The sequence below is a fragment of the Coturnix japonica genome, chromosome 1 (genome assembly GCF_001577835.2).
Source record: "Coturnix japonica isolate 7356 chromosome 1, Coturnix japonica 2.1, whole genome shotgun sequence".
Classification (NCBI taxonomy): domain Eukaryota; kingdom Metazoa; phylum Chordata; class Aves; order Galliformes; family Phasianidae; genus Coturnix; species Coturnix japonica.
The window spans coordinates 131,530,410-131,549,761 of NC_029516.1; the positions used below are offsets into that span (position 1 = coordinate 131,530,410).

Here is a 19,352-nt window from a genome sequence, read left to right on the forward strand (position 1 = left end):
GTGTGGGGATTTATTTGCTCTATGGAGCTTAGGTGCCTCAATGTAGACTGCTGTATTCAGGTCTCTGAATCTGGTGCAGAATTTCTCCAGGTCTTCTGACTGAATCCCTCAGTACCTGCTGCAGCCAGAGGTGCTTTTTCAATTTCACATTATTGGGATTTAATGTTTTAGATAGGAGTGAAAGCTGATTTTTGTTTCTCTGTTTGCCTAGGTAACAATTTTCTTGCACTTCTTGTGGGCTGGACCAATTCAAGCGGTAGCAGTAACAGTGCTTCTCTGGATGGAGATAGGCCCATCATGTCTTGCAGGAATGGCAGTACTGATTATTCTTCTGCCTATACAAACCTGTATTGGGAGGCTTTTTTCTTCTTTAAGGTAAGGTTGCATACATCAGGTTGTAGGTATTTTCTGACCTGAGTTTGAAAACGTACATACTTTGTTGAGAGCTGGATGGAGTTAGAGTACTGGTGTGAAAACAGCTTCCATTTGGTGAGGATTTTTGCTTTCTCTTTGATCTCTGCCAGTGTTTCTCATAGTTAATAATGCGAGATTTCTGAAGCCTTGTTCACAAGGACTTGAAGTTGTTTGTCCTTTGGAGATGCAGACAATATCTGGCACTTTTTAGACATCCAGTATATTAAAGCCTTGGGCTATTTCTGTAGCTGCCTTGTAGCTCTTCAGCATCTACCTTGTAGGTTTGGGCATAGAGTTGCTTAGTAACTTGAGCTTTGCCTTACTTAGCTAATGCTTATAGGGAAGATTATTACTTGTCAGTCTTGCCACAAGTTTGACTTATTGAGATGATGAAGGTGGAGTGGAAAGCTCTTAAAGTTTTGTATTTAAAAATCTTGTTGTCTCTCCTCCAAGATAACAGTGCACAGAAGACAAAGCAAAGGAAATGAGAGAAAGGTAGAACCACAGTTATGACAACCATTTTGATGCCAGCTATGAGATTTCTAGCTCCAGGTTTCTAGGGCTGCAGATATATAAAATGGATTTGCAGTAGTTTTCAGCTGTCAGGCAAATTTAATTTATTTTTCTGTGACTTCCTCTTAAGAAATGACTTACCTCAGGTGGGAATGTTGAGTTATCTTTAATGTCCTGGCTTCCTAATTTTCCTTCTATTGTGTAATAAATAATGGTCTACTTGCATCTTGATTTTATAAATGACTTTTTCATCTAAATGGAAATACTTATTTTTCTGGGTGCTTTGTAGTGTTATGCATCTTTGTTGCACTTCTGTTCAGGGTGAATGGGTTCCTTCTAGCTCTTCAAATAAGTGAAACTTCATTTTTAGTGGATTACTGTGGAGTAATCCAGTTTCAAGTTGGATTTTAAGACAGGTTTTCCAGAAGTATTGGCTGGCATTGCCATTGCATGGCTATGTATGAAGAGAGAGCTGAGAATTACAAAACTAGACCAAGTCAGATATACTTCTGTTTGTAATCACCGTGTTAGTCTTCAGTTATTATGCTTATGTGCTATTTCTCAAATAATGAATCATACCGTGCTCTCTGTCAACTTCTTAGGTTTTTTATGATAAGATCTGTCTGTAGAATATATATTCCTAAGTATAAATTTTCACTGCATATGTGCTATGCATGCATATGTGTCAAGATACTTTCCTCTTGGTTTGAGTTTTAATGTAAACAATTGGCATTTAAATAGTGCCTTATTCATGGTATTCAGAGTGCTTTTCCAAAGTGGTAAGCATTATTATCCCCATTTTACAGATGGGAAACTGAGGCACAAAGATTAAGGGACTTGTCCAGGGTCAGACAACAAGGTGACAAAAATCTCTTCTGTAAGGTATGTATTTTAAAGGTTAGCCAGTGGCTGTTTAACATTCCTTGGGTTTTTCCCCTATTAATTAATGGCCACTTTATTGGTTATAGTGCGAGGGAAAGAATTTGTTAACAAGAACTTTTGCTCACATACATGTGCACATATCTCCCTGTTTGTGAATAGAAATGCCCGCTGAACAGAAGTTGTTACTTAAAAAACTGAAATGGATTCCAGCTTTGTAATGATGTGTATGTTCACATGATAACTGCTGGAAATCTGTGGTGGATATGATGAAATCACCCCATGAATATATAGTTTAATAATTTAAGGCTTTTCCACAAATCCAGGTGCAGTCCGTGTGGCACATAGTTTGAGCTGTTAGTCAACATTGTGCTTTTAACCCAGTGTTCTAAACATACGCACACCAGTTTATTATGCAGGCACTTATTCTGTCTTCATTCCGTGTTTTTACCTACAAGATTACTGGGTGTTGCACAAAATACTCATGAAATTGTATATTATTTGAGAAATAGTTCGGGTAGTGGACTGAAGACTGTGTAAAATGTATTCACAAGGACTGAGCCCTTTCAGTGCTTAGCCATGCAACTGTAATGTTCCTATTTAGAGCTCCACATATACATAAATTTATTGATTAAAAAATAATATTTGGAACTGTTGTGTCAAACATTACCAGAATGCAGATATTCATCATGAATTTGAAAAGGAGTTCTGTAACTTGCATAATTTAAAGTGAGTATTACTGTAATACTTCTGAGAAGGCTCGTAAGCCTTGAGAACACTCTAGGGAGATCTGATAGCAACCTTTCAGTTTCTAAAGGAGGAATGTAAGAAGGATGGGATTAGACTCTTCAGCAGTTTCTGTTGTGATAGGAGAAGGGGAATTGGCTTCAAACTAAAAGGGGAGAGATTTAGGTTGGGTATAAGGAAGATGCTTTTTACACTAAGGATGGTAAGGCACTGGAACAGATTGCCCAGAGTCGGTGGATACCCCATCCTTGGTGATATTCAAGGTCAGGCTGTACTGTGCTCTGAGCAACCTGATCTAGCTGTAGGTATTTCCTTGCAGGGGAGGCTGGTCTAGATGACCTTAAAGGGTTCCTTCCAACCTTCTGTCATCTAGAGAGAAGCAGTTACCTTTCAAAGGTAACTGCTTCTGAAAGGCTGGTGGTGAGAATCATTGTTGCTACAGAGACATGAACAACCCATTCTGCATTTTGTCGTGCAGAGGTGAGGGAGGAGGAGGAGGTCTCATTCTTTGAGGAAATCTTTTTGTCTCACCGCTTCTTTTTGAAAGAGGAAGAAAAGGACTTTGCAAAACTTCTCTCATTCTGTGCTAGTAAGGTTGGTTTAGGCTAAGCAGTCTTCCTATATGCTAGTAAGAAGACTTGATTGCTTTAGGGCCAGTTTCCTTGATTTCTTCTGTAATGACTTGGTTTAGTCATGCTCACTTTTATGGATCACTGAGTATCCATAACTGATAAGTTAGTTTAAAATGATGAGAGTTACCTAATGTTCTTTCTTCATATCTCCTTTGATCATGGCTATTTCTTCTAGCAAAGTCCAGCAGGGGATCAGATTAAACTAATGTGCTTTGTTTTTTTTTAATATGGTCTCTGAGTTTGTCTTTCATTGATTTTATATGTAAGAATATATTCTTTAGAAGAAAAAAAGCGGGACTCATCAAAATAAGGCCCACCATAGGTAATTGTGTGCTAAGTATCCTTATCTGCATGAATGAATTTAGAATTGTAATCTGCTTTATTAGCAAGGCTTATGCATTTGTGGCATGGCTTCTAACTTTCAGTGTTTTTTTCCTAATTGAAACCATGACTTTATTATTTAATTGTATTTATTTCCTGTTTCGTTCATCAATTCAATCATGCATAGCGAGAGTAGGTATTCTTCATTCAGCTTTTCTTTAAATCAGCACTTAAATTCTGTTTATTTACTTAGGAAATTTAGGTATGTTTTTGTTTTTCCTAAATTATAGCTCATGCTGTGTTATGAGTAACCTTTATTTCAAGAAGAATTAGCCTTAAGATGCAAAGCAAGGCCAGTTTTTTTAACATCAAAATAGCATTGAGAGACTAGGTTTGAAATGTGAAAATAACTCTTAAAAATGTATACTTTTGCAGTGTTTTTGTTTGCTCTAATTGTAGCACTTAGCATTTTTATTATGAAGGTTTTTTTATACATGAGGATGTAATTTAAGGAATGTGGTGTGCTGGGACAAACTGTTACGCAGTTATGGACATTGAACCAACTGACAGTTCCCTAAGAATGGGGAATGTCAGGAACATGTACGGAAGTATCAAATCTGTTTGCTGTGTGTGAGCTGTAAAATACTGTTTAAGAAAGATCTTTAATGTAGTTTCAATCATGTGAATCCACAAACTTATTATGAGTATATGATACGATCAAAAATAGTTTGTCTTCTTTTGAAAACCGTGGTAATTTTTACTTTCTTCTATTTACAGGAGCAAGACAGCTGCCTTTACAGATGTCAGGATTAGGACCATGAATGAAGTCATAAGCGGTATGAAGATAATAAAGATGTATGCTTGGGAAAAATCATTTGCGGAACTCGTTAGTGGTTTGAGAAGGTAATCCTGGAGAGATACAGCTTGGTATATGATCTGTATCTGCTTCTGTTTTTTACATGCCAATAGGTGCACTGTTTTGTGCTTTAAAGTGAAGTTTGCTTGAACTTCTTTAGCTTCTTTAGCCTTCTGTAGCAAGACTGAAAGACTGAAAATACATATTCCAATCGGACAGAAGAAGTAAAAATCATTTCATATTTGTAAATTTTATACTTTTTTTGGTTATTTTCTTTTACAGTTGTGCTTACGAATAGCAACTGATAAATGAAGTAATTGAAAAATTTCATCCTCACGGCCTTCTAAGCTAATAAAATGAGACCAATAAGCAGACATTTCTCTTTTGAGAAATATATGCTATCTGACTTTGTCATACATTGATAGCATCCTCAGATGCTACTCCACTTCTTGCCTTTGAAGTATTTTGGAGTACTGCTCCAACCACCTGGAAGGGGTGGAGGACAGAACAATAACAGCTCAGAATTGCTCCTTTATAGAGGTCTACCAGCATCTGATTAAAGCTTAACTCATAAGTTCAGTTTTCAACACTACTTGCTCTTCAGAATACAGAATCCTATGCTGACCAAATGTTCTCGATTGAAGGTTTCAGAGTCCTGCATGGAGCCAGAGAGGATATTTCCTTATTGGAAACTTCCTCAGTGGGTGCGTTCACATCACAACAGTCAGCACCTCTTTAAGATTAGTGGTTTCCTGTTCAATGATGGAGTGAAATAAGCTCTTCCAAAACACGTCTTGAGCCCCCCTTTCCTTTCTTTCACTGCACTGTGGTAAAATTAGAGGTCAGAAGTTTTAAATTCAGCCATGTGGTTGTTGCCCAGTGTTTCCACAATGGCCCTGAAAAGTTAAGATGGCACCTGAACTTCTCTGTTCTTGTTCCTGTGGCTGTCTGTGTTAGTTTCCTTTGAAATAACTCTCTCCCATAAGACAGTGCGGTATATAATACAAAGCCTATGGGTAGGCTCCAATTTATCAGATATTTATGGAGAATAGCACAGAGAACTTGCTAATTATCCACAGATAGTGAGAGGATTATTAAGGATTATTAGAATGTGGGAAAGAAGTTTCATCCAGAAGTAATTAAATTAGACCCAGTTCAAGTAGTTTATGTACAAGTGTTCTTTCACTGTCCTTTGGAGGAAGTCTGAGATTGTGAGCCCTTAAGCTGAGAAAATGTCTTTGAAATGCTTTGTAAGTCTGTCAGTTCAGCCAATTTGGCAAGTATGGTGGGAAAGTTGCTTAACTTGTTTTCCAGTAGTAGATCCTGCATCTTTCTCTTCACAAGTGAGGACCTAATGTACTTCAAGTGGTATGATCAAGACTTGATTTTCTGATCTCTGCGTATAGTTTCAAGTAGAAAGTAATCAAAATGATCGAGTTTTTAATTGAATATTGCTAGAAAGTTTAGGAATTGTTGTAGTAAAATTCCATATTATTTCAAGCAGATAAAAGTACATTGTGTGGGGAAGAAGCAAATTATTATCACAGTATCACAGTCTCACAGTCTCGTGTGAGTTGGAAGGGACCTTAGAGATCATGGAGTCCAACCCCCGGGATTCGCGCCTCCTGTGTAGCAGAGCGGCACTTCTACCACTTGCGCCACAGGGGGGATTATGTCTCTTTTGATAAAGAAAACCTCTTACTTTAGCATGAACTTAAGCCTGATGGCAGTGTCGTTGTAGACAGTGCAGTAATATTTTGAGCACTGGACTTGAGGAGTCATTTAGAACTGGAAACTGAAATTTAACTAAAATGAAAATTGAAAACACATACGTCATCAGGCATTATGTTTCTGCAGGGAGGCATCTGTGTCCGTGCCATTCATCACGTAGTGTTTAGCTGAGGGACTGTTTGCCAAAACAGTTGGCCTCACAGACCAGTATTCTCTTAATTATGAACCAGAACTCCTAGAGCAGAAGAAACCAGGAGCAGGGTCCGAAGTGAGAAGGATTTAGACTAAGATCAAAGGAAATACTGCAAACCTTGTGATCCAGCTTGAGGAACAGGACTGATTGATGGTCCACAGATGGACTCTTAAAAGTGATGGAAGTTGCCCTGTTTTTCTGGTGGTGGAGAATGCGTTGATCTTATCAAGATTCTGTGAATAAACTCAGGTTTTTGTGTTGGAAAGATAAGGAGCTTTTTGATGCTTGACCATCATACAGATTTCTTTTCCTTTTTATTCTTGTACACCATGCAGAAATAGTCAAAGCAGGTTAGAATGGGAATTAAGATGATAGTTTGACCAAAGCAGGAATTTTGTTTTGCTATTTTGCCACATGCCTTGCTTTTCTTGCAGTTACTTTCTTCACATATGAGTTGGGGTGGTGTGAGGGGAGGAGAAAGGACATACAAGTATGCTCCTGAGAATGGGATCTCCCTCATCCTGTCGTTGAGGGCAGCTGTGATGGGAAGGATTGATGTGAATGTTTATATTTTTCGTTTTTAGGAAGGAGATTGCCATGGTTTTGAAAAGCTCCTACCTTCGAGGATTGAACTTAGCCTCTTTCTTTGTGGCAAGCAAAATAACAGTGTTCATGACTTTCATGGCATACGTACTACTTGGCAACGTTATCTCTGCAAGTCGGGTGTTCGTTGCAGTGTCCCTGTATGGCGCAGTCAGACTGACAGTCACTCTGTTCTTCCCTTCGGCTGTTGAGAGAGTATCCGAGGCAGTGGTCAGCATACGACGAATCAAGGTATGATTATTAGTGTGAATGATTTGGTTTCATTGGTGAAAAAATATCAGATTGGGGCAAATAGAAATTCTGTATATGTCATTATATGGCTTAACTGAGTGTCACTGTGCCATGTATTAATGAAGATGCCTAAAAATGTATTTCTCCATGTGCCTGATTATAATAGAACATTTTTGATGAATTTGCTAATGGTACTAAGCCCACATGGAAACTATATTTTAAGCGGATATTTGGTCTTCAAAGAAGCATTTTGTGAGAGGTGACGCAAATGAAGTTAGAAAAGCATAATGTGTGAAAATCACCACCCAACAAAATTGTTGTCCATAACATTTCTTATTACTGCTCAAGCTAGACTATAGGAGGAAACAAAGATAAATGCTCAGGATGCTGGATGTTGCACAATATCTTTTCAGTACTTACATGCACCTTGTGTTCATCTCCCACACAATGTTCTTTCAAGTGATCGTTCTAGTTGTGCAGGTTGAGAAACATGAATGAAAGTCTAAATAAGATGCCTTAGGAGCAAGACACAAAGGCGCTTGAGCAGATAGTGGCAATCCTTTTTTCTCATGTCTTGTTTTCCAGTAAATCCTATAATGCAAAAGATTTTGCTCTTGGCAGCTGGCTTCAGTATCTCTGCACTTGGGATACTCCTTAAGGATACTTCTTCAAAATCAGCTCTAGAATGAAGGTTCACTGGAATGGACAAATAATTGTCCTGATGAATCTTTAGCATCCCTGATGCAGACAGCAGCTTTTTAGCCTCCATTTTCCAAAGCTACAAAGTGAGAGTTAGGCATTCTGCTACTGAATGACAAGATGCCTTGTAACTAAAGGTGTGTTACTGTAGTGTAAATAAGTGGAAAGGAATTAGGAAGAGAGACTGGAAATACGGAAGAAAAAAAAAGGGGCTAAGGTTGATGGCTATCTGGGCAAAACTGAAAATAATTGTTTTGCTTTTTAAGAGGGTACTTTCTCCATATGCTTTATAGAATAAATGAGTTCAGTGCTGTTCATAAATATGCTCGGTTGGAGACAAGAAAGCAGGAGATAGCATGCTCCAGGTGAAAATAAAGTATAGTCAGATGGGAAGTGTTTGCTGTTGCTCTGTATTCATGCATAAATGCATAAAAACTGCATGGCAGAAAGGCTTCTATTTTTTTTTCTTTAAGCTGTCATGTCCTCTCCCATTAGCCGTACAGCTACATCTCTCCTTGAAGCTCATGCTTTTTGATGAAGCAATGGCTCATGGTGCCACTGTAAAGCCAAGTGAGAGCAGTTGTTTTCCAGAGGGCTATTTTGACAGAGACTGCAGAAGGAGGGAAGAAATTATCTTAGTACAAAAGATGGAGGTTTTTTTTCTCAAGGACATGGTCCTGTCTCAAGCTGATGATTGCTCCTTAGCATTCTGTGAATGCTAGCAGTTTTATTTTGCTCTGCATGAAAGATTGCACAAAGATTGACTTTGCACTTTTGCCTTTTGGTGGAGATGTATGTGTGTGTTGAGTATGGAGACTGCTGCGTGAAATGCTTTGGCTTCTCACAGCTCTCTTAAAAATGGTGCTGGATTTTGAGCAAGGTCCCTTGTGCTTGCTGACGTGTAGAAGTGCTGTTCTCATTCTCAGAGATGTCTGTCAGCTCTGTTTTGTTTCCTCTTAGTAACTGACTTCTGCAAGTCTTTGGCACCAGTCTTGTGTCTGCAGACTGTTAGCTCAGTACTTCTTAGCTACACTTGACATTTCTCAAGGTGTTGTCTGTTAGAGACCTATCTAAGGTCTTTATGGTCAGCAGTTCAAATCATGATTGTTCTTCTGTGTTTTATCTTAAATTTGTGATAACTTCTACCCGTGAATTTGTCTTTTTCCTTTCGAAGTGTTTGAGCTGTCTATAATATAGCATCAGGCAAGGAAAATGAGAAAGCAATGGAACAATAAGGTGTTAGGTTAAGGTTTCATCTCTTCTTCATGGGAAGAGGAAATCAAACAATTATAAGGTTTGTCAGGACTGATTGTGAAGTTCTGTTTGCTGAAGGAACAGCAGGTTGCTGTTAAGAGTCCCTCTGTACTGCTATGCAATGAAATCTGCACTTCTGCGTGGTCTCTGGGATGATTAGGTAGTTAGAGGTGCATTGCTTGAATAAGTTGTGCATTGCTTTGGAAATACAATTCTTTACTAAGTGAGTGTACTTTGTCCATCAATTATGTTTTGTGTGCTGCTTGCAAAAGCATATGCTTGGGTTTCTTTCCCAGTCTCACACTAGGCAATATCCTGTTCTTTTCTTTTACTGCAGAACTTCCTGCTACTTGATGAGGTCTCACAGTTCAAACCACAACTGCATGATAATAATGAGAATGTCATTCTCCATGTTCAGGATTTGACTTGCTACTGGGATAAGGTAAATTTACTTTTAATAAATGCTAAGAGTATACTGGTGCTGTAGACATCTGTAAGCCTAAAAATCACAATGTCTGTGCATAGCGTGCTCCTGTTTTATATTCCATCATTTGTGTAGGAGAAACCTTTTAGTGTGTTAGACTAACTCTGTTCAATAGTATTAAATGGTATCAAATTCATCTTAAAAGTACCTATGCTTGAATATTATACTAACTGAAAACCTGTACATTTAGTTCTGAAAATGTCCTGTTATTAAACAGGACTGTAACACAGCTAGATATATAAATAGGAATTAAGGACAGTCAGCACATTAAGGCAGGCCTTAGCATTTATGTGTTTTTGGTTTTTTTTTCAGTGAACTCTATGTTGATCAGTGCTTTGGTCTAGAGCGAGTACGATATTGTACTTCCCATAGCAGGTTTGAAAGCTTTGGACTAGTCTACAAGTCTTTGTTCCTCTGTGCATTTTAACTGAGAATGTTCAGTTACAAATTGTCCTTTACTTAAAATGCATCACACTTGCCAAAATGGCAGTTAACAGTCTATAGGAAACAGTTGCACACCCATAAAACACCTTCAGGTTTTTCCTGAGTTATTTATATTATGTGAAGCTGGGTAGCATGACTGGAATTACTGGTTTCCTTTTGGTTTAAAAAATAAAACAAAACTCTTAATGTAACTTTTATTTTGATATTTAATTGAAATCTGCATGGGAGAAGAACGGTTCTCCCAGAAGTGTAAAAGGAGCTCAGAATATTTTTCTTACATACTCTTATAATAATGCAGATTAATTTTATACAGTTGCTAAGTGAAAAGATGGTGAGTTCTGTGAGAGAGGATTTATAAAAGGGATAATAAAAGTATGCTGTACTTTGTCATATAAGCAACTTAGCTTGTTACCCACAGTGGTTCTCTTGCGATTCTTTGGATCTCTGTGTAACAACCGTACAGCTGAATGATGGTTTTTTGTTTGTTTGTTTTTAAAGATTATGAGCCAAAGTTGATACTTAAGGGGAAAAAAAAACACAACTAAACAAACAAACCCAAACACAGCCCACAAATCCAAAATCACTGGAAGTAAAAAAAGGGATTATTAGATAGACTCTTAGGAAAACAACTTAACATGCTGTATTACAGTTTATCAAAAGATAAACAAAACCAATTAATTCACGGTCACACTCTTGTTTTACTGAGGCAAGTCTTATCTGAGTTCCACAGGCTAGTCTGATAGCAGCATGGAACTGGGGATTCTTCGATACGGGGTTTTTCATCATGTGCCTTTAATTTCTGGAACAGCCTGTCCGCTCAACTGAGAAACTTCCAATTTAAAATTCAAGAATTTGAACAGTGGCCAGGTTTGTCCCTCATCATTTTAGTTACTTAAATGAGGAGACTAAGCAGTATAGTACTTCCGTACAATGTATTATCTCCGTAATGGGATGAATTACTACTTGTATTTGGATATGGGATGTAATGTCTGCCCAAGCTCACCTAAGGAGTTGCTACAACTGAAGGAATCAATCCCGTGTCCTTCTACCTTCCTACTCTGTTTTTCATGCCATGTGCTAGCATTAATGCTTATATCTATCGCCCCACAGTGAGCCAGTTCACAGGGATAAAGTAGCAGAAAATGAATCACTTTTTATGTGATTTGTTCTTTGAAATCTGAGTCCCGTGAACAACCTGTCCACAAATCTAGGAATGAAGAAGTGGCAGCAGAAGGAAAGTGACAGGTACTTGTCAGGGTGCAATTTTAGGCTGTTACGATGTTCTGTTTTGTAAACCTGGGCATGGATCTTTTGTAATTTCAGAAACGTGACCTCAAGACCTCATTACAGTCATAGGGAGGTCTGTGGTAGGGCTGGTGTGTAGGAAAGCTTATGTAGTTTTCTGTAAAGAGAAATTGATTTAATAACAGATATTTTCTCATCCTGAAAACTTTGCATTAAAAAAAAAATGCATTTTCTTTCATGAACTGGTGGATCTCTCCAGACCTTAACTCCAGTTTAGTACCTGAACTGGGTACTCTGGACTGAGAAATGAAGTTAATAGAATTGAGAAAATAGCTGTGTTGCTGCCACCTTGTGGAGGTGAACAATAGCAACAGAGTGGTTTTGGAGCGTGGCACAGCACAGGCAACTTTGGATTCTTACACTGTGTCTGATTTAATGCAGAATTCATGGTTGTTGTGTGATAGAAAATCCAATGGGATATGTGCTACTGGGCTGTGAGGGCTTTCCTGTTACATAAAGCATTTCTTCTGGCCAGAGGAGACACATGCATATCAGCCTAGTTCTCCCAGCTGTCACAGATATGAGCGAATACCTCTCATAACCTTAACCATGCCTTTCCTAAATCAGTTAAAACAGCTAGTTACAAGCTTCCCTTTTTGACAGTTCCAGAATTTGGTCACAGGGCAGCTTGATTGCTTTTATTTTACTGTCTACATTTTAGTGTCAGTTGTGCTTAGTACAATCTGGGTAGAAAATGGATTGGGAACAGCCCTGAGTTGAAGAAGTTGAGGTTGAGGGTGTTGTAGAACTTGTTACAAGCTGCCAATGGGTGCTTGTAGTCCTGAGCTGCATCAAAAGAAGTCTGACCATCAGGTGAATAAGTGTCTCTACTCTGTTCTTGTCGGATTCCATCTGGAGTACTCCATTCAGCTCTAGGGCCCAGAGCAGAAGAAGAACATGGAACTGTTAGAGTTCCTTCTCCTCCAGAGGAGGCCGTGAAGATAGTCAGAGGGCTGGAGACCTTTCCTGTGAAAGACAGGCTAAGAGAACTGGGGCTGTTAGCCTGGAGAAGAGAAAGCTCCAACAAGACTTCATTGTGATCTTTCAGTACTTGAAGGGGGCCTACAGGAAAGCTGTGGAAGGGACTGTTTTATCAGGGAGGAATTCCATTTCAGGGGGAATGGATATAAACTAAAAGTAGATTTAAATGAGACAGGCTGCCCAGAAAAGCTGTGGATGCCACATCCTTGGAGGCATTCAAAGCCCGGGTTGGATGAGAATCTGGGCAGCTTAATCTGGTAAGTGACCTGTCCATGGCAGGGATGTTGGAACTGGATGATATTGCAGACTCCTCCCAACCCAAGACATTCTATTATTCTGTGGTTTCTACAATTATACCGTGGTAGAAAAGGTGCAGTATATAAGCTCTTAGCAGTAGTGTGACATAAAGAATGTGTGTACTATTGAACACAGAATTTCAGGTCATGTATTTTCACTCAAATAGTATGCATCATTGTCTGCCAAAGGCTTCCAAGCTGCGTGAGATGAGGCTGTGTGAAAGCAAATAGTACTCTCCTGTTTAGACTTTTGATAGTCAAACCTCATTGAGAGCAACCACAGACTTAGTTTCCCAGGTTTTGAGAAAGCTTTGGACCCTCTCTTAAAACATATGTCCATGTGCATGGTGAAGCTGAATGTGCAGGGCTGGAGCTGTGAATGCTGTGGAGATGACCAGCCAAGACCTCCTGTTTTCAAGGCTACTGTCAGTTCTGTGCTGAGCTACAGCCTGGAGTTGTAGGCTGGGAAGAAGTGCTGCTGCTATTGCCTTTGGGTTACTCGTTCCTTGAATGCAATTTTGTGTGTTAGTCAATTTGGATTAGAGATTGGTGTCTGTCAGAGGTGTTTGTTAATTACTGAAGAGACAAACTACATGTCTTAAAATATGGTTGTCATAATGGGTTGCTAACTTATGGTCATTTACATGCATTATCCTCTGTTTCTAAGAGCTGTTTTGACAATGCACATTTCGTTACTGATGAAGCGTGACTTCTTCTTAAATCCATAGAGTTTAGAAAGTCCAGCACTCCAACAGATTTCATTTACCGTCAGACAAGGGGAATTACTGGCTGTGATCGGTCCTGTGGGAGCTGGAAAAGTAAGTCCATTTGATGGGGTTTTTTAGTCTGTTGACATGGCTAAATATAAATGTAAATGGCTAAAAGCTTGAAATTGTAAAGATCTTTTGTGTATGATAGTATGCATTACATCAGGGTACTGTCATTCAAGAAAGGCAGACGTCTTTCTGCGGGTGGAGAGGAGAGTCTTCAAAGTTGGACTGTACTTTGCATTTTCCTTCTAGCCTGCATGTAAAGTATACTAGTGCATTTAGACTAACAGAACTTTGGGTGGCAGAGTGAAACAGGCCGTCATACCAATAAACACTACTCAAGCTCAGTGATGTTTTGAATGCAGTCAGACTTCTGAGTTTTTATTTTCTATGTTTTTCAGTCTTCGCTCCTAAGTGCTGTGCTTGGTGAGCTGCCTAAAGAGAAAGGTTTGATAAATGTTTCTGGAAGAATTGCCTATGTTTCTCAGCAGCCTTGGGTGTTTTCTGGTACTGTAAGAAGTAACATACTGTTTGACAAGGAGTACGAGAGAGAAAAATACGAAAGAGTTTTAAAAGTCTGCGCTCTTAAAAAGGTATGCTTTTCTTTTTGTGTGTTTTATCCTCATCATTAATCGTAATGTTCTTGCAGGATAGCGCTACGTTATATATTACATATAATGGATTGTTATTTGTACTATGGGCAATAAATTCTTAATAGAGATGCGGGCATTATTTTTGACATCCACGTGTAAGGACATTCCTATAATTCCTAAAACTTTCACTAGAGGGTGATGTAGTTTACGTGAAGCTCAAACAAATTTGGAAAAAAGCTATTCACAATTGTTTCATTTCATAACCATGTTCTTCAGTATTACAGTAAATGTGTGCGTAGATTTAACAAAATGTGAAAAAAACAAATGATCAAACTAACACCATTTGTGACTTTTATTTTATAAATATCCTTTATGCTTTATGCAAAAAAGCATATGCATCCTTTATTATGCATTGGTAACAGCTATTGATGGAACCTTAGTGGTATACATTGGATAACTTGCTGAGTCCAAGTAGTTTTATGAAAAAATATTTTTGAAAGGTCTGCATGTAAAGGAGTTTGTGACATGAGATATAGAAGAGGATTAAGCCAGATTTGTCAAGAAACAGACATTTTGCTTGGCAGCTAAAAAGGTTTTATGCAGCACGTTACGATATTCCTGTCAGCAGCAACACAGGTGAAAAGCAGATGGTTACTATGATGAAAATTTTTTTGCAAGGCTTACACATAGTGGGTTGAGTTTAATATCCTCTGCTGATACTCAGTCATAGGCTGTTGTCTGAAATAAAGGTTTCATTGACTTAAATGATGGCAGACTGTGTTAAAAAAAAAACAGCATTTGATACTAGACGTGTTTTCATTCTTTTGTTTCAATATTATGTATCTGATAAAAGTTTTGAATATGTTTCATGGCTTAATATAAAACTTGTGTGTTCACTGGAGGAAATATAGAAGTATGAGGTGGAACACTGTGCATTTTATTCTAACTCAGTAGTCTACAGTCCTATAAGTTAACCAATTTTCTGTAATGAATGGTGTGGTTATTTCTAATAAATCGTAGTGAAAATAAAACAAATGTAATTCTTAGGGATAATGATAAACGGAAAATAATCTACTGATAGAAGCCAGTTCAGTTTTATTTATTGTGACAGTTCATTTTGTTAAATAATTAATTTACTATCATCCTCAATAATTTTTACTTTAGACTGGTCTGAATCACCAACAGGTATTCCATATAACAATAAGAATGGCTATGTGCTTTCCTTTGGCATAAATGTTGTTGTAAAACCAATCTTTAAGACCTCACCTATTTTTCCTGCTTTCTGAATAATCCTTTGCCAGAAGTACAAACTAAGAAATTAATTGTAGGTATATCATCCAGTATAATCCTTGTTTTTTGATGTAAGGTAATACATTAAACATACTATTGAAATAGGAGAATGTTTTCTTCAAATAGGCTTATTTTTGAGGTTAAAATAATTAATTTTTAATTGCTTTCTGCTTGTTCTTTACGTTCACAGGATTTGAACTTATTAGCAAATGGTGACTTAACAGTTATAGGAGATCGTGGAGCTACGCTGAGTGGGGGACAGAAGGCCCGTGTAAATCTAGCCAGGTTAGTATTTTTTTTTTTTTTGTTGTTTCTAAAATGCATGTGTGGTATATAATGTATATAATGTCATTAGTGACTAAAAGTAAATAAATGTAAAACTTTGTGACACTGGCTTTTCTTTAAACCTTGTAGGGCTGTATATCAGGATGCAGATATCTATCTTTTGGACGATCCACTGAGTGCAGTAGATGCTGAAGTTGGAAGACATTTGTTTGAAAAGTAGGTTATTGCTTTATTTTTATTTAAAATATGGTTGTTGTCTATCAATTTCTTTTAGAGGAACTTGGAAAAGCACTTTTGGATAGATGGTTCACAACATTTAATGCATTCACTTTCTGCATTTATTTTTCTTCTCTTATATATTTGGAAGAGCTGAGAGTCTTTCCTGCCTTTTTTTTTTCTTTATTTTTAAAAGCTTTGGAGTACTCTGGTTTGAAGATATTAGATTTATCCCTAGGGAAATATGTGCTGTTTTCTTAAGGAGAATGACAGGTTTTACATCAATATTGATCAGTATTGGGTTTTATGAACATTAGTACCAAGCGAAGAACAATGTGGGCTGGAATTTCAAACTCTTAGTTTTATTGCAGCTTTATTTGTAGAGTAGTTTATTAGCAGCTTTATTGGTGTGATAAGCACTCCAAGCAGCTGAAGAAAAGGCCAAAACCTTTACAGTCTTGAGTGGTTGAAATTTCTCTTCAAAGAAGCAGGGAACTGTGGCCTGTAGACCAGGCTGTGGAGAGCAAAAATAGAGAAGAGAATGTATAAGCTTAACATAAAAAAGAGATGTTAGACCTTTTCCTATTTCTGAAGAGAGAGGACAATCTTCATTAAAAATGAGATTTCCTTCTCAGTGAGTTTTCTCTCTTTCTTCTTTCAAACTGCCTAATCTACAGCATAGTGATACTACAAGAATAATCCAGTTATTCCCAACCAGTGTTTTTTCCTTGCTTCTTCATAGCCTCCTTCTCTCCCTGTCAAAAACAGAATTTTTGTAAGTGTAAGGGAAAGCTTCCACGGATTGAGTTCACTTGGCTTTGGTTGAAGCCTAAGTGAAAGCATTTTCCAAGGCATATGTACCTCCCTTGAATTCCAACACTCAAAACTACTTACATTTGCTTTTACTTCTGTTCCCTCCTCCGCACCCCTAGGCAAATGTAGGAACTTGTATTGAAGAAATGATCACAGAATTTCCATTGGCCAACACCGTATGCACGTTCTTTTTTTTACCCAACTGCACGAGCTTTTAGCATCCAAATTTGAAAATTTGGAATTTTTGTTTACCTCTTCCTCCTGAGCTCTAGATTAATTTGAGCGAGGTAGGTAAAGTACAATAAGAATGTTCTGTGGGGAAAGCAGTCTGTGTGGAGTAGTAGTGGCAAGGAAAACTGAGATGCGTCCCATCTTACCTTGTAAAAGGCGCTGTGCTAGTGGGGATAGTTCAGTAGGTTTCCTTGAATAACAAGGCTGGGCTTGTTCCTTAGTAATTCCTGAATAGTGCTAGAAATCTAAAGAAGAGAGCACTTGAGCAAGAAGGATTTCTTAGAACATAGTGCTGAGGAATGTCTGAGATACCACTTCATACAAACTGCCCCCAGGAATCCAAACCGCAAGGCGTAAAACAATGGGCGACATGGAAGAAATAGGGGGTTATTTAATGAGAATCTGAAATGGATATTGTTCAGTTCACTCGCTCTTCTTCTTTTTTTCTTTTTTTTTCCCTTTGTAATTCTATATTGAAGTTTAATTTTTTTTAGGAATGCCTAGTCTGTTTGTTTACATCTAAAGATAGGTATGTTCCTTGTAATTCCCTGAAGCTGTGGTCTGTAGAGGGCTGATTCATTACATTTGCTGCTTCTCTCTGTTCTGTTCAGCTGCTGTGGTAAACAGCTTAAAATATATAAATTCTTTTCAAATGAGAAAGAATGCGAGTAGCACAGCTCCAGTGGGAAAATAGTCCATAATATTAATGAGGGCTTGTGTCTCTTACAAATTTTTCCACAATGCAGACAACTTGTTCTGTGGATGATGGAGTAGATAAAGTCAGTTTTTCAATGAATTTCTGTCTCCTGGTTGGATTCATTGAGGCCTAATAAGATACAAGTTGGATATTCCCTGTTTTTGTGCTGTTTGTCTGGTAAGTTCTCTGATAACTGCCAGTAGACCAGCATCAACCTTTTCATAAAAGAAGGCACTGATATCGTTCTGTATTTTTGTTTAACTGTGTGTGCATACACATATGTACATACATAAATATGTGTATATAGATGTATATTATTTTTATTTATATATAATATATATGAAGTATCTTTTCACTGCCTTAGGGAATTTTAGACCTCTGGATTTTCCACCAGGTTTGACATGAGGGACACGCATTGCAGATAGTGTGACACGTTTCCTTGTATGACAACGTTTGGAATAGCCTGTCGTGCTCTGAGAAAGTAATTCAAGTCATGCTTGGACCCCAAGATATTTCCTGGTCTGCCTGTGCATCTTTGGAAGCATATTTCAGTAATTACATGGTTTCACATCTCCTTTCAACAGAAATTGTGTCTTATTGATGATGCTGATTTAAGGTATTTTAAGGGTCGGATTTATATTTTATCACTTCATTGAGACACAGACTTCTCTAGCTGTTCTTCTTCCCATGTATCTTTTCCTAGTGATAGGAGCTGTGTGCCAGTCCCAGTTGATGATCAGCCTGATCTCTTTCAGTTCCTCCTTTGTACATATGGGAGTAGACTACAGTTTGAGAATCTTTGGAAATCACACCTAAAACTGTGTTTCGCAATAGCATGTACAGGAGTATCATTCCTACTGTCAAAGGAAGTTCTGCAAGTTGTTTTGAATTTATGGTCAAGCTGTTTGGTGTGTAGTTGTCATTTGTCTGTTCTCTGAGGTTTGTGTTTAGAATTAGAAGAAGTCTGCAAAAGAAATAACAATGAAACATTTGAACTTCAGCATCTATTCAGGTGGACCATGTTGGTACCAGGGGATGATAACCTCCAGTAGGAGCTCAGGTTATTTGTGGCATGTAGCTGGACAGTGGGTCACCGAATAACCAACCGGTTAGGTTGACCGAAGAGTCACCTGGCAACTTGGTCAGGTGTTCTGAAAGATAATGCCTTTCCTTTGCCATCTAATACAACTGAGAGTTGTTCTGCAAGAGAGGAAAAATGAGCAGGCATGATTTGTAGCAAAAGTATCCTTTGTAATTGCAGAAAAAGGTGAAAAAATAGCAGGCTGGTGGCAAAGGACAGCGGGAAATTCCATCATAGCACATCCTGAATTCCTCAGTGTATTTTTACCTAAGACCCAGAAGTGGTTGAGGGAGGAAGAAAATTAAGTGTGGAAAAACAACAAAAGGATTGTTTTAAAACTACATGAGCAGATCTGATTATTTACTTAAGCTGTTTAAAGCAGTTTCACTTTTGGAGCCCTTAGGACACTGTGAGTGCTTCCGCTCTAGTATTCCTCAAAGCAGGGTACACACATAGTTTTCCCATAATGCTGAAGTTTTGAGGGAAGAGAGCTGTTGTGGTGGTGTAGACTTGGAAATCAGTTCTGCAAAACTAGCAAATAGAAACTAGAAGGTCTGTTTGCTGTATAGAGATTATAGGCAGAATTACTGTGTCAGAGGAACCGAGCAGTGGTAACCGTGCCAAATGTACAGGGAAGCTGTTCAGTAAACTTAAGGATTTTTCTCTGCTTTCTTTTATGTCCAGTGACTGGAAATAGGAGATATCTCAGGGATATCTATAAGGATTCCCACTTTGTGAATCACACCTGGTCCATGCTCTTCATTTCTCTGGTATGATTGCAGTGATGACAGCC

At 38.1% G+C, this 19,352-nt stretch overlaps 1 protein-coding gene across 1 annotated transcript in view; it reads left to right on the top strand.

The window, feature by feature from the left end:
* Nucleotides 1-19,352, top strand: part of ABCC4 (ATP binding cassette subfamily C member 4) — a 139,315-nt gene that overhangs the window by 19,477 nt on the left and 100,486 nt on the right. The window contains exons 6-13 of the mRNA XM_015851547.2: nucleotides 212-375; nucleotides 4,284-4,409; nucleotides 6,871-7,120; nucleotides 9,411-9,515; nucleotides 13,312-13,401; nucleotides 13,755-13,946; nucleotides 15,427-15,521; nucleotides 15,651-15,737. Of these exons, the coding sequence (XP_015707033.1) occupies nucleotides 212-375; nucleotides 4,284-4,409; nucleotides 6,871-7,120; nucleotides 9,411-9,515; nucleotides 13,312-13,401; nucleotides 13,755-13,946; nucleotides 15,427-15,521; nucleotides 15,651-15,737 (1,109 nt within the window). The remainder of the gene's footprint in view (nucleotides 1-211; nucleotides 376-4,283; nucleotides 4,410-6,870; nucleotides 7,121-9,410; nucleotides 9,516-13,311; nucleotides 13,402-13,754; nucleotides 13,947-15,426; nucleotides 15,522-15,650; nucleotides 15,738-19,352) is intronic.